The sequence below is a fragment of the Taudactylus pleione genome, unplaced genomic scaffold (assembly GCF_031769625.1).
Source record: "Taudactylus pleione unplaced genomic scaffold, aTauple2 ptg000370l, whole genome shotgun sequence".
Classification (NCBI taxonomy): domain Eukaryota; kingdom Metazoa; phylum Chordata; class Amphibia; order Anura; family Myobatrachidae; genus Taudactylus; species Taudactylus pleione.
Genome location: NW_028284771.1, coordinates 4501411 through 4516797, shown reverse-complemented (window position 1 = coordinate 4516797; position 15387 = coordinate 4501411). Strand labels below are relative to the sequence as shown.

Sequence of the window (15387 nt, the reverse complement as noted above, 5' to 3'; positions counted from 1 at the left end):
GTGGCAATGTCAGGTATGTCATCCATTCTGACATAGTCCAAGGGTCTTCTCCTGGCCAACTCTGCAGTGTTTATTCCTGGAGCTCTCCATTGGGAAGCGGGCTTCCTCAGCCGTCGCGACGTGCATCCCGGGGACTAGTCTCTTCTCCAAGAGAGGTTTCAACTCCTGGTGAGCAGAGGGGGCCTCCCTGAGGGGATTGATCCTCATGGCCTTCTGACTTGATCACACATTACCGGTGTTACAGTCCAGCTCCAGGAGTACTGAAGCTACCTTCAGTGACTCTTTGTCAGTGAAGTGGTCCTTCCACTTTGTGTACCTGTGTCCTCCGGTCTCCCTTCTTCCTCGAGGTCTTCGGAAGTTTAATTCGAGAAGGAGGGGCTTTCCTTCTGGGGGCTCCAGTTCGTCCCAGACATCACTGGTACTAAGATTTTCGGAGTCTCCTCATCGATACTCCGTTCCTACTGCTTCACTATCTGGACCTGTTGTCTCAGGGTCCTTGTTTTTCCCTGGACCTGGATCGTTTGTCTTTGACTGCGCCCCTACTGTGGTCCTAGGGCTTTCCTGGCTCTGTCTTCATTGAGATGTTTAGAGCAGATAGGCCAGACTTTGCTGGGATCTGCCACGGACTGTGGCATACATAATTTTTATGGTATCGTACCTGTCGATACGATCCTCCGGTGTCCAGGATTTTCAGATATTCTGGCATTCCTTCCGGCTGGCTTGGGTTTCACCCTTGGCCTGGCCTTCCTGACAGTGCGGATCTCTACACTGTCGGTATGGTTAAGATATGGAATTGCTCCGCTCTGGTATCCAGTTCATCCTTTTGGAGTGTTTTCTGGATTATGCCTCCACTTGTCCTCCCTAGGGACTCCTGGGGAGTTAGTAGTGGTTCTTTGTTCCTTCCGGGGACAGTCAATGGAACCGCTGGTTGTGATAGCCATTACATGGTCTATTGTTTAAGCTCTCTCTCTCTCGGGTTGTTTAAATCAACCAGGAGAGTGTCTGAATTGGGAGCGTTCTCATGTGGCTCCCTCTTCTGGAGGGCATCATGTCAGGGTGTGAGTTGCTCTCGCCCTGTATTTCTTCTTAGAGTGGTTTTTGGGTTCCATATTATTCTGGAACTTATGGTACGGCCATTCAGTCCCCAGTCTTCTCGGCTGGTGTGGCCTCATTGACTGTGGTCCGGCCTCTTTGGCTTTATATGATCCGTTCAAGTTCCTTATGGTAATCGGACTCCTTATTGGTGGTCTGCGGTTTCTGGTTTTCACAGGAAACGATGGCCGGCCTATAATGAAATGTTGGCTGGATGGCCTCGTATGTCTTCCTCAGGGGCCTACCCATGGGTAGGCATTTCTGTCGTTGAGGCTTGTTTTTTCTCGGGCCATGTAACCCTCGTGGGCGGCTCGTTGTGGCGCCTCGGCTGTTTTGCCTTACTAGGTGTCCACGTGGTCTTCTGTCCATACCTTTTTAAGGTTCTAGGCATTGGTTTCCTTTGCCTCTCAGGATGCTTCCTTTTTGGCAACGGATTCTCCTCTCAGCACAGGAGCGTCCCCACCCTTGGTTGAACTGCTTTGGGACATCCCCAAGGTCAACCCTGTGGACCCCCTATGGACCCTGAAGTAGAAAACAAGAGATATGGTAAGAACTTACCTTTGTTATCTCTGTTTCTACGAAGTCCATAGGGTCCACAGGGCGCCCACCCTGACGCACCTGGCTTCATATGGGCTGTGTTACTGGTCACCGGTTTCCCGTCTCCTTTTCTGTGAGTATAGTTCTAGAGTGTTCCAGTTTTCTCTCTCTTTTTCTCTCCTCCTCCGGCCTTTGGCTACTTACAAACTGAGGTGCCTCTGGCTGGGGGGTGGGGTTATAGGGAGAGTGGACCCAAGTGCATCCTGGGAGCTAAAAGCTTTAACTGCGTGGTGCCCGGATTTAGTTCCCAACCTATACCCCAAGGTCAACCCTGTGGACCCTATGGACTTCGTAGAAACAGAGATACCATATCTTACCATATCTCTTGTTTTTCCACAGTATGTGAGATTGGAGATTTTCCGGATATGGAGTTTTTACTTATTTTTGGAGCTCTGAGAAAAATAATAATTTGTTCCCTTTAAATATGACCCTGTAATTTCTCACAGTAACCTTACAATTCCCCCAAAATGTTTAGTAGGGACTGTAGGCACCCTGGACATTGCAGAACGTTCTGGGAAACTGTAGAAGATCATCTCATGCCTTACTACAGTATCTCAGCTTTATCTTTTAACCAGTCCTCAAAACCAATGTGTTCTTTTTTTTTTAATGTACATATTACTAAATAAAATATTTTCCTGTGTTATTTTTTTAGGACACTGCACAAGATAAACAAGCTAAAGCTGACGTAGTCGTTCCTTCTGCTGCATCGTCTGTTCAGGCTGCCACAACACCTTCTGTACGTAAATACGTGTTACAGCATTTCCTAAGGAGGTAGAGCAGAAGTAAACATGCTAAATCTCTTAAGGAATCCTTTATAGCTAGTGCTAAAGGAAGATTGAATGAATGAATGTATCATGGCTAGCACTAGTCACTGCTGTTCTCTATCCATAGAACAGCTTAATGTAGAAGATGTCAGCCTTGTGAATTGGCCTGCAGTGACCTCTTTTGCATTACATAATAGATGTAAATACGCCCCAATGATTCCTGGTTTGTCCTTCCCATCAATACTTTTGATGCATGAAATATGGCAAGGGCATGTTACCCTACCGCAGTCCACAGCTTGCTTAGGTGTCTCCAGTGGGCCAAGCGTCCAAACTATAAATGTATCTGGTGGGTTTAGGTGGTAGTGGGCAGGTGTTCTGGTTGGTATGGGGATCCCCACACACCTTAATCCGGCCCTGAGGGGTGTGGACAGCCACCACAGAGGCTTGGCCAACCATTAGAGATGACAGGCTGCAGACAACGTGGCCACTACAGTGTATAATCTGGTCCCCTTTATAGATATATAGTAATTTATAGTTCATGCAGTATAATTTACCAGATTACGCAGTATAGTGAATACAACATAGTCCCTGGGAATGCAGTGTAATGTATGTATAATAATAAAGCACATCATTGTGAACCTGTCTCTCTCTCTCCCTCTCTCTCTCTCTCACTATATATATATATATATATATATATATATATATATATATATATATATATATATATATATGTCTCCTATTAATGCACTCTACATATGACCGTAGATCCCTGTACATATCAGCCAGTGACTAACAGTCAGGACAGGATGCCTCAAGCAATGCGTTCTGCCACTGATGGCATGCATATCGGAGTTTAGTAACGCCGTATGTATGAACATTTAAGCGAAGAACAGCTCTTCCGGTAAGACCTGTCCTCTGGTTTTCTTCTGGGAAAACTCTGAAAAGAAGCCCATAGGCTTCTGTTAGGCAACGCCATCTAATTTTTCAGAGATTTGACCGTATTTTTGCTTTTGATGCATCCTGCCCACAATGAGCACTGCATTTGGTCTAGTAAAGGCCAAATACATGCTCTTGTTAAAAGAAAATACAGAGGATTTCCCCTGTACCCCTGTGTGCCAGTCTGACCCTGGCACAGTGTTTACTGCAGGTTTGGCATTAGCCTATAATACAGGCTAGGCAATGGTTGCTTCGCTACTGAAGCGGATACATGTAATAATCAGAACAGCTCATTAACTGAGCACAGCGAACCGTTCACTAAACTAAAATACCCATTCAGACACTTTATCTCACTGTCTAACTTCTGCTAGGCTGACTGCAGGCCGATTACAGTTTTGTTTGCATGTGATTTTCTCATTTTATTTTTTATCTTCCATGATGTAGGCTGATATGGAGGATGCTTTAGATGAACTAATGGGTACTCTGGAAGGCCCCGAGTTCAATGTACCAGAATCTCCCACTTTCACAGGTCCAGTAGTGACGGTAATTCTATATAATTTTTGTTTCATCTATTTATTTGAAGTGCAGAGTAAACACATATTGGTATCTGTATATTTGTCCAAAGGATAAGTCTGTTTGAGGAGATCTCTAAATGGTTTGGACAAATTTGTTGCTGACCAGACATTAACATGTAGTCATTTAGCAGTTTGTCGAAATCGGTATGACTGAGTTAGCTAGTGGATTTGGCCTGATACTGAGCCATGGTGGGCCAATGTGGTTTTACATATCCATGTTGCCCAACATGATTGCTCAGTGTCCTGCCAGGGGTGCAGTACAAATTGTCAGCATCAGAATGTCTACATATGTGTCCACATACATCTAGCCTCCTTGCACGTTAAACAGCCCTAGGTGTGACTCTGTAGCACCGAGCGTCTTTTCGTGCCACTTTTTACCTTCAAATGCGTCTTATTCGCAAAGCAGTGTGAGTAGAATGCACCAGGGACATGCAGTCAGGGTAGGCAGGGGAGATATCTCAGGGAGATGAGAGATGAGGCAGCATCAGCTCAGCCTCGCTTTTGTATAGTCAGACACTGCTTGCGGAGCTCAGTAAGCTGCACAGAAAGAGAGCTAATAGCCTTTGACACTGTAATGTAAGATTTTACATGCAGATACACCTGTAGTCGCACACAGAAGATAGGCATGCCGCATATAATATTAACCAGCAGAAGCTGCTTGTGCGTTCCAATGACGTGTGGTGAGATCAAAGGCTGGGGAGGCACACATGGAGATGAGTCTGAGTGCTGGGAGCCTGTCTCACCCCCTAATCCCTGTAACTCTACCCTCACTACACTAAGTTTAAGTGTCCATTGATTCTCCTACCTGCCTCACTGTGTCTTCTCTTGCTGCTGAGCTCCGATCTCTAAACACTGCAGTGCACTTCCTGGTCACATGATGCATCCAAGGTGTCCATCAGTGCTCTAGGCATGCCCCCATAGTCAGAGGCATTCCTCTATTAGCTCTCTTTCTGTGCAGCTTACTGAGCTCTGCAAGCAGTGTCTGACTATACAGAAGCGAGGCTGAGCTGTTGCTGCCTCATCTCTCATCACTGCTGTGTGAATAAGACGCATTTGAAAGTAAAAAGTTGTGCGGAAAGACGCTTTGTGCTACCAAGTCTCTCGGCACTCACGCGTTATGTGTAACGCGACTTGTAGCGCACGGAGGTAGTTGTATGTGGACACTTCTGTACATGGGCTAAATGTTGACCAACCGCTTACTGTGCATCAGGACTTCCGGTCGTGGGCAAAGCAGGGCTCAGCACAGAACAACCTAATGATGTATCGGGTTGTTGGGGTTACCGGAATACAGTAGGCATCTCACAGGAACAGAGCACAGTCGTTACTAGGAGTAGTGATGTATAAAGATTGTTATTATTGTTGTAGTGACACTTCAAATATATTTTGATTAATAGTTTTCTAATTCCATGAATCCACCTGGGGGCGGCATGTACTAAAATGCGGAAAACTTTTGTTTTCAGAGGTTTGCCACAATTCCGATATGTATCAAGCACCGGAAAGCAAAACTTTCCGGAGCTTGTACCCGATCGGCAAGACTGTGGGCTCCTGTCCACACAAATCCCCAAAGAATAATCCGAAAGATCCCTCTGTCTCCCCCCTCCCAGCGGATCACTGTTTTTTTACCACTGCTTTCTGGTTGTAGGAAACAAGAACAGCAACCTATATTGAGGAACTTGGCAAAAGAGAGAGCTCCATCCCACCAGAATACAGGCACCTGCTAGATGTAAGTGGGAGTAGTCCAAGATTGCACACTATGCATTTTATTGTTGCTGTAGGTAAACATATTACTTTTTATTTTTTTTCCCAGGGAAAAGTAGATGGTAAAGAGGTGCCTCCGCCTCCTGGAGAAAAGGTAAATCCATTTTATTTTTAACTTTAATAAATCGAACACAAACAATGAAAGAAGTTGGGAAGTTTACGTATTAACAGATTTGTTATTTCTACTAATGCTGAGTTACCGCTATCATAATAATGATACATCCTCACAGCTGGTTACTGAGCCACCCACTTACAATAACACTTCAGTGTGCTACAGTCACAGCTTAAGCAGGCATCAGGTTGGATCTGCTGGTCACTAGATGGACTGCACCGCTGGTACTCACCACTTTGATGTACTCACCTCCTGATACATGCAGCGCTGGGCTTTGTTCCAGTACCGTCACCTGGGAGTATGAGCCCTTACTATTGTGTTGTGCAGCATTGGGTGTTGACAATACCGTTTCCATAACATGTGGATGTCACAACAACTACACTCTTTGACTATAAACTAATTTAGCATGGAAAGGTAATTAACCTGCTAATGAGAATACAAGCAGACATTAGCAATTGGGTATAATGATGTTTGTGATTAATGAATTTAATTGCCTGTTTATTTCAGCCCATGAGTGATAGTGAACTGGCAGATGAGTTTGATAAAGACTTCACTTGTCCTCAGCCCCCACCTGTACAGCAGACACCACCCGTCAAACCAAAAGTAAGTGACTATGTGTTGTATCTAGAGGGAAAGGAGGGGAGAGTACAGGGTGCTGGGACTTGGGCCTGCCAAAGAGTTGAGTTACGTCCCCATGTGGTTACACCCCCTTCATCTACAAAGAGGGCACTAAACTCTCAACATGTGATGGCCCTGTCCACAGGCACATGACCACCCTTTCCTCGTACAGGAGTCTGCAAATTCTCATGGCATCCCTGGTAGTATAACCAATTGTTACTGAACAAATAATAGGGGGGGGTTACATTACAATTTCCTCCTAACAATTGCTCCATTAGAGTCCCCTGTTTATTTGTTATATATATGTCTCTTAAGGATGCGTCTGAAGGAAAAAAGTCAGAACCTGAATCTGTAGTGGTTAGCGCCTCCTCGTCAGCTGTCCAGGCTGCCCCCGCACCTTCTGTAAGTACCAAAACTTATTCCAAAAATGCTATCATTTTCTTACTGTAACCTACAAGAATATGCACAACATATTAAAATATCATGTGTTACAGTTACTGCATGTTCCAGCTCTATAGTGTCTTCTAAACGTACCTTTTATACATGTCTGCAGAAATGAAGCATATCAAATATTCATGTGTATTGAGTACTACAGGGACTAACAACATCTGCCCTAAGCATCTAGAGTTTTGCTTGTCTCTACATTACTATGTGAGAATAGTGCCCCAGGATCTTTATGCAACAGGATAGCCTACATCACTTCTAATTTAACTAGTGCCTAAAACATTATAACAAAGATTTAAAGCAAACAGTGAGTGATCCACTTATAGCTGGATTGCAGATAGATGATCAATAAGCTACAAGCACTACCTACACCATGTGAAGAACCATTAATGCACTCTTGAGGTACAACTTCATTCTACTTCTGAAGCATTATTCTTGCTTTGAATAACAGTGTTCAGGCAACCAGGAACAGATTCCTGACACCGTTACTCAAGACATGAAGACTGCTAGGATTACTTACCTCAATAGTGCATCAACGGGGAGTTACCATTTCTGCAGACATTCCTCACACTAATGCCAGTATATAAACACAAGTTGTAGCTTATCATTGTGTACAACAAGCCAAATGTCAAGTTGTACATATCACTGTTATTTCTAAAGTGTAGTTCTTGTATTTTATTGATCATCTATCTTTGGGTCTGATTCAGCAGCGTTCGCAATAGTGATCACGGACGCACAAAATAATTAATCACAAAGTGAGTGACAGACTGTCAGCGTTTGGATGCCGTTTCATGGGCATGCATAAAAAAACCACTGCGATTGCATATGCAGTTTGAGTACTTACTGCGTGCAACAAGTCTTTCAGGTTCTGCGGCTGGTCAGACCGGCTGTAAATGCAGAGTAACGGGCCGATGTGAGTCGATGGTACCGATGTATATGCAGATAAGCGAGGTTGGATAGATATGAGAAATTAGCAGTGGGTGTCCCTATGCCGGCTGAGCTTTGGCAAGCATTAGCACATTTTCGCAGCTGCGTTCCGTACGAAATTGCATCTGAGATCGTTACAGACAATTGCATCTTGTTAAAGACAAGACTTAGGCAGGGCCGGATTAAGGGGGGCAAGAGGGACCCCCACTCTGGGTCGATGTGACCCTGCCGAGAACAGGTGTCCAGTGGCAGTGAGTCATCAGCGGTGGGAATGGAGCAGTAGGTGCTGTGTGGCTTGGGGGGGGGGGGTTGGTATGCTCTGTGGGGCTTATGGGAGGGGGGTGTAGCCTCCATGTGGCTTGGAGGGGGCTTCCACAACTTAGTTAATCCGGCCCTGGAAGGAGGAAACTTCTCAGCTCCTACAGCAAATACTGTATCTAACAATCACTGATGTACAAACTATCACACTTATATTCTACAGTATAGTATGCGCTAATAATTTTATATTGCAATTAGGCTTTACTCAAGCTATACAGTACTATTCAGTGTTTGAATAGTGCACCTGAGTGGGATGTAGTCAGCATCCCGGCAGACAGGATGCCGACTGTCTAAATGCCGTGCCGGAAGGTAAGTATTGGGGGTTAGTTTTAGGGTTAAGTTTAGGGGTTAGGCACTAGGGAGAGGGTTGGAGTTAGGCACTAAGGGGGGAGGGTTAGGTTTAGGGTGCTGGGAGGAGGAGGTTAGGTTTAGGCACCGGGGAGGCAGGGTTAGGGTAGGGGTTAGGTGTAGGGAGCTTGCCAGAATTGTGACTGGCGGGTATTCTGACATCCGGCATCCAGACAGCCGGGATCCCATACCCAACCCCACCTGAGGGTATGTTCTCCCATCTTTAATACTTAATAATGAAAAGTAGTGCTGCAGCATTTTAAAGTAAAAAGGGAACTCCTAAGCACTCTGGACGAAATGTATGTAGGAGGTTTGTAAAAAGTGAATTCAGAGCATTATATTTAGTATTACACTACAAGGCTCTTGTCTTTTTATTTATTATAGAAACTTTTACAGATGTGTTCTTATGCATCTTCGATGCAGTAACGATAAAAAGCCCCTTTCGGAGTGCCAGGTCCCATGAGACTCTGCTAGCACCGGGCGTCTTTTTTCTCCAAAAATGTATCTGTCATAATGCGATGCGACTTGGACACACCAGCAGACTGTGCTGATTAATTTGATATGTAACACTTTTATATCTGTGTGCGACTGAGTCCCAGAATCTGTATGTGAAGTGCTACAATGTAGCTGCCACAGCTTTTTTTTTTTGTTCCAAGTTCAATTGTTCTCCATATACAGACTCAGGTGCACACAGATATACAAGTGTCCTATATCAAATTAATCAGCATAGTCAGCTGGTGCGTCCTAGTCACATTGCATTGAGACATATGTGCATTTACGGCAAAGAGAGCCGCAGAGTAGCATGGGAGGTAGGTGGAGACTCACGCCAGGCAAGATGCTCTGCATGGCGTATTGAGGTTAGATGTATGAGAACACATGTAATATTGTTGTGCTGCACCTGCACTTTGTTATGTTGGTACAGTAGTACCATGTTATACCTTACAAAGCTCAATAATGCTCATTTACCATCTACGGAATATGTGAACATGAAGCATATTTCTTCAACTAGCGCGTAATAAAGCTCTCTCCTGCTTCAGGAAGTACCTCAGAACAAATGTTCTGTCAACCATTTTCCAGGCCTAGCTGGAAGCACGTAATGTGGAACCCCCCCCCCCCCACACACACACACATAAATTGCTACACGTCCTGTGTATAATCATAATTCAGCACCACCCTTTTATTCATTTTTACATTAACTTTATTTTAAGTGCTTCTGGGAACATAGGCTATTTAAGTGACACATTCTAATGTTTATATTGCACTTCTATCCCCCGCCATAAAGTTCTTCTGGAAGGTGCAAAACATTCTAGTAAAAAATATAAACTGCCACCCAATCACCACAATGTCCATAAACCTGCGAACATCAAGTTCGTTTGAACGGGTGCAAGGCTTTTTGTCATGTGCAATCTTGGTAACACCCCATTAAGTGTGCTCGCCTAATGCCTTCAAGCTGGTTTAAATCTCTAACTCCACAACAGGAAATTGGGATTTTGCATCAGTGTGCAGGCCCAGACCCATGACTGTGGCTAGCCCACATTTAGCTGGATCCGTCCAGCTTCTCCCAACAAAGTCAGCAAGCTCCTGCACATCATGCAGCCAGTATGTTTATACCACAAAATGGCCTTTACACTGTGGTGCCACGTTTGCAATTTTCACTACAGTATGGATAATTTTCAGTTGTCATTGCCGTTACAGAGGATTACACTGCATTATAAATGTGCTACAGTTTTGCACATTTTAATAATGCATTTTCTTCATTTTAGATTTCTTAAAATTGCCAGCAAGGCCCTAGTCCTCCTCTGACCCTAACACGAGCAATAAACTGTAGCTCAGACGGAAAATGTATTTCAGAAATGTTTTGAAGTAGATTGTCAGCCATACTGATGATTATGATAAAATATAAAATGAATACTTTTTGTAATATTTTGTAAATGTTTTAATATTAATAAATGCAAGAATGTTTATTGATGTCAATTTGTGCCCCTTCTCTGGTTCTAGAAAGCACCTACGGCCAAAGTTGACCCAATTGAGGGCCTGGCTTGCTCGCTGGTTGCTAGACCGGAAGAACCAAAAGACAAGAAGCCTGCTGCAGATGCAGTAAAGGTAATTATTTACGGAATGCTAAGGAAGAATTATAACCCATTGGCCTGTGTACATACTGGCGTTAACAGATCTAATGTATATGCTATGCAGTATGTGTAAACAATTCTGCTCTTGACTTCAGTTGTGCTTTTTTTGTTGTTGTCGGGATTCTTTTTACTCTTGGGACCTGATTCAGCGGTGAACGCAGTGTCGATGCCACACAGGAGCAGCCAATGTTTTCAGCCTGCGCATGTATCTGTGCCGCACTGCGCAGAACGATGGTTACCGATGGGAGCCGCAGAACAAATTTGGACGCAGCCAATGGGTGTTTCTGGGTGGTAACGGGAGTGGCTAGCCAGGTGCGGCCGTGTTGCGGTCAGCGACTGCAAGTTTTGCTGCAGCTGCATTGACAGTGGCAGCCATGTTTGTACGGAGATTCTGCGCCTCCTTATGCCTGGTGTAATCTCTGATGGTGAGGCCAATGGTGCATCTTCATGCACACAGCTGCTAATTAGCGCCACAGCCACTGGGCGCCTTGGTACGAATCCCATCAGCTGCGGCAGTAGCATAAAGACGCAGTTGCGCTGCAGCAAAAGACGAATTATCGGCTTCAACTGCCTCCAGCTCTGAAACAGGCCCTTTGTGTTCCATCTGTTCCCATCTCCAAACTTGCATTTATCCATACTTGGCTCACATATTTCAGGGAGTCCTCCTGGATTCCACATCCCGATGGCGGTTTATCTCGGTTTTGCGATTTACATTGAATTATTATTATTATTATTATTATCCTTTATTTATATGGCGCCACAAGGGTTCCGCAGCGCCTTACATAGTACAGAAACATAGTACATAAACAGTTGAACAGAACAAGAAAACAGTGTCATACAGTTTAAGACACTACAAGACAAGTACATGGTATATAAACTGCTGCAACAGAAGCAGGATGGCAAAAGTCACGGGTTAGGTGCTTTTGAGTATAGAGCAGATAATATAAGTAAAGAAAGGATAAGCACAAGAGGATAGAGAGCCCTGCTCGTGAGAGCTTACATTCTAAAGGGGATAGACAGACAGGGGTGACACAGATGGGGTAGACAGTGAGCGTGGGACAGAGGGTTAGGATGACAGATGGCTGGATTCCTATTTTACAGTATGTGTGGAAGTCATTTGAATTAAGATTTACGCCACTGACATTCTACTTTAAGAGGCAGATAATGTGATCATGTGGATGGCGGCAGTGCACTGACATGGGTGGAGACAACAATAGTGCCGCCACTCCCCCAGGACCCTCCTCTCCAGGATCTCCCACAGGGAAGCCCAAAATGTCAGCAAATATGCATTCATGTCAATAAGATGCAGTTAGGAAGCGTTTTCACATGTGTTTGTGCCAGAACAGGAAGTGGTTATCTTGTCATAAGCCATATGCATGTTTAAAAAGCAAACATTTAATGCACTTGTAAACACGTACCAAACACAGACATGGCTTATGTGTGTTTTTACTTACGTCTTAACAAGTTTAAAACTCCTTGCAAACATTACCGTTTACAAAGCCTTCCAATTGTCAGTGCAGATAGATAGTAACCCATGTGGTACCATTTTATCTGCAGCATTAAACAATTAATTATTGTTTAGCATGTCCAGTCACACAAGTCTTTACTGAAACATTATAAGCAGAAATTATATTTCAATTTCTACAATAACATTGAATTCTAGGAGATGAGTTACGGCTCTCAAACATGCTGGAAGCAGTGAGTCCATAAAAGTTGGACAAAGATTTCCTAATACCTGTAGTGTGTCATACAGACGGACATGATACTTTTCTGTGTTTTTGAAATTTGTGGGGGTTATTATTCCAGGAAAAAACAGACAAAGAAAATAGGGAAAAACTTGGTGAAGATGAAGAAACAATACCTCCTGAGTATAGGCTAAAGGAAGTTAAGGTAGGTAGCAATTTGCATTTCCTCAACATTTTTTGGGCTGCAGTGATGAGCTCAATGTTGGTTGAGCCACAAGATGGCCGCCTCAAGACTGTACAGGTGACTGTTACATTTTAAAGCCTATAAATAGCTTTCTTGTTACAGGATAAAGATGGGAAGCCTCTTTTGCCAAAACCTGAAGAAAAGCCACAGGTGAGATGTGTTTTCTATAAATAAATACATATAATCTCAGATAAGGAGGGTCAGATATGCCGTCCTGCCTCTGACAATGGCTTGGTGAATTGCGCTGTTGCCATGTTAATGTTTCCTGCAAAACATGATATTACAACACACGAAAAACACTTCAGTATCACTATACGACGTCCCCCGTATGTTATGCGGAGTGGTAGCATGTTATATAGAGGTGATGAGGATCTTATAGAGAGTGAAGCAGATTTACTATCCAATTAGATAATAATATTAATTATTACGCACTGATCAATTTTTTTTAATGTTTTTATTGCTTATAACATTCATGTATTTAACTTCGAACAACCAGAATATAGTAAAATAATACTTTGCAAACAGCTTTTCAGAATTCGTCAACTCCAAAGCAACATTTAACTGAAAAAAACCCCCACATCATTTTATAGTTCACCTGCTTAGAGTCGTTTCTATGAGTACAGATGGTTGTATCTGGGGTTTGTTTCTAGAACGTTGCTGGGCAGAAGTTTTTTGTCTGTTCCGTCTGGTTCTGTTTCACATGTATTATGTGCTGCAGTGTCACATTACAGCTCTGCTCACATAACACCCTCATACTCGGCATAAAACCTTGCTGCTCACTCTCCTTTCACTCTGTGCTCCTTATATCCTGTGAACATGCAGCCGATGAGCGAGGACGACTTGCTGGATGCTTTGACTGAAGGCTTTGTTACATCTCCCACCACCTCCCAGTGTGCGTCATTACAGTCTTCTGCGGTAAGTCGAACAAGGAAGGAGAGAGCGCTGATGTATTGCAGACACTTGCACATATAGAAATATTGGAACTGTCTGCACACAGAGATGATTAATGAACTATAGGAACTGATGTACTATTCCAATACTGGTTAGTAGTAATGCATGCAGTCAGACAGAAATATGAGCCAATTGGTGACGAAGTTGAAGTTCGCCTTTATATTATAGCTGGCATTTGGTAGTTGAAAACATACAGTTTGATGCTAGTGGCCTGCAGCAGTCCGCAGCATATACAATATAATGCAGTCATTCTGCAGTAAGTTCCCTGTTTCATACTCCCTGCAGTGCAGCAAAAAATGTTTCTGTTGTGTTATTTATTCCTCCTTATATTTATGCTTTTATCCATCTCTTTAAGTGGCCAGAATGGACGTACCCCTTCATCTAAGTAAATAGGCATAATTACACCTTTGTAGACTGAACACAAAATTAAACGCCGCTTACTGAAGAAAACACACATTTTATAAAGCTCTAATATACACAACAATAAGCAAATGACATTAAATGTAATTGAACAAATAAAAAATAAAAAGAATGCGGATATCCATGAATAAATAGGTGTTCAGAGGCAGCCATTTTGTTTTTATGCTCATTATAATGACTGTATTTGTAAAGCGACCCCAAGGATTAGTGGATCATCTTTATTCTTTAGCAGTCCAAAGCTTACTCACATTACTGTTTTTAATGTGACTAAATTATAAACATTTTAGAACCAGTCCTTTATAAAATCGCACAGTTTGAGCCAACTTGCACAGTTTGAAGGATATTGGTGTATTTGAAATGTTTTAATTTTTCTTTTATTGTGAACTGCAAACACTACAATAGTGTTTACAGTTCAATTTAAAGAAAGATTAGAGTAATTTTATATAAAAAATATTACTTTTAGTTTTTTAAAAAAAACAAAACACTAATTTGTATCTTGTTCAGTAGCTGATTGTACTGCACACCTGTACTGATTGTACTGCACACCTGTACTGATTGTACTGCACACCTGTACTGATTGTACTGCACACCTGTACTGATTGTACTGCACACCTGTACTGATTGTACTGCACACCTGTACTGATTGTACTGCACACCTGTACTGATTGTACTGCACACCTGTTCAGGGTCACCGAGCCTGCACACCTGTACTGATTGTACTGCACACCTGTTCAGGGTCACCGAGCCTGCACACCTGTACTGATTGTACTGCACACCTGTACTGATTGTACTGCACACCTGTTCAGGGTCACCGAGCCTGCACACCTGTACTGATTGCTGTACTGCACACCTGTTCAGGGTCACCGAGCCTGCACACCTGTACTGATTGTACTGCACACCTGTTCAGGGTCACCGAGCCTGCACACCTGTACTGATTGTACTGCACACCTGTACTGATTGTACTGCACACCTGTACTGATTGTACTGCACACCTGTACTGATTGTACTGCACACCTGTTCAGGGTCACCGAGCCTGCACACCTGTACTGATTGTACTGCACACCTGTACTGATTGTACTGCACACCTGTACTGATTGTACTGCACACCTGTTCAGGGTCACCTAGCCTGCACACCTGTACTGATTGCTGTACTGCACACCTGTTCAGGGTCACCGAGCCTGCACACCTGTACTGATTGTACTGCACACCTGTTCAGGGTCACCGAGCCTGCACACCTGTACTGATTGCTGTACTGCACACCTGTTCAGGGTCACCGAGCCTGCACACCTGTACTGATTGTTGTACTGTACACCTGTTCAGGGTCACGGAACCAATGACATCTATAGAATTTTGTATTGATTTGAATTTTTCAACCATCTCTGTAAGTAAGGTCAGGTGAGCGACGTGGAGAAGAGGCCAAGGCAATGTTGAAGATTCTGCGGGGAGTGTAATAGAATACAAATTAGTGC

At 43.6% G+C, this 15387-nt stretch overlaps 1 protein-coding gene across 6 annotated transcripts in view; it reads left to right on the top strand.

The window, feature by feature from the left end:
* The window catches only part of CAST (calpastatin), a 222994-nt gene that overhangs the window by 185390 nt on the left and 22217 nt on the right, over positions 1 to 15387 (top strand). For all 6 annotated transcript variants that reach the window (XM_088444664.1, XM_088444666.1, XM_088444665.1 and 3 more), the window contains 10 exons: positions 2342 to 2425; positions 3834 to 3932; positions 5607 to 5687; positions 5772 to 5816; positions 6342 to 6437; positions 6768 to 6854; positions 10488 to 10592; positions 12425 to 12508; positions 12650 to 12697; positions 13370 to 13462. In XM_088444664.1, the coding sequence (XP_088300790.1) occupies positions 2342 to 2425; positions 3834 to 3932; positions 5607 to 5687; positions 5772 to 5816; positions 6342 to 6437; positions 6768 to 6854; positions 10488 to 10592; positions 12425 to 12508; positions 12650 to 12697; positions 13370 to 13462 (822 nt within the window). The remainder of the gene's footprint in view (positions 1 to 2341; positions 2426 to 3833; positions 3933 to 5606; positions 5688 to 5771; positions 5817 to 6341; positions 6438 to 6767; positions 6855 to 10487; positions 10593 to 12424; positions 12509 to 12649; positions 12698 to 13369; positions 13463 to 15387) is intronic.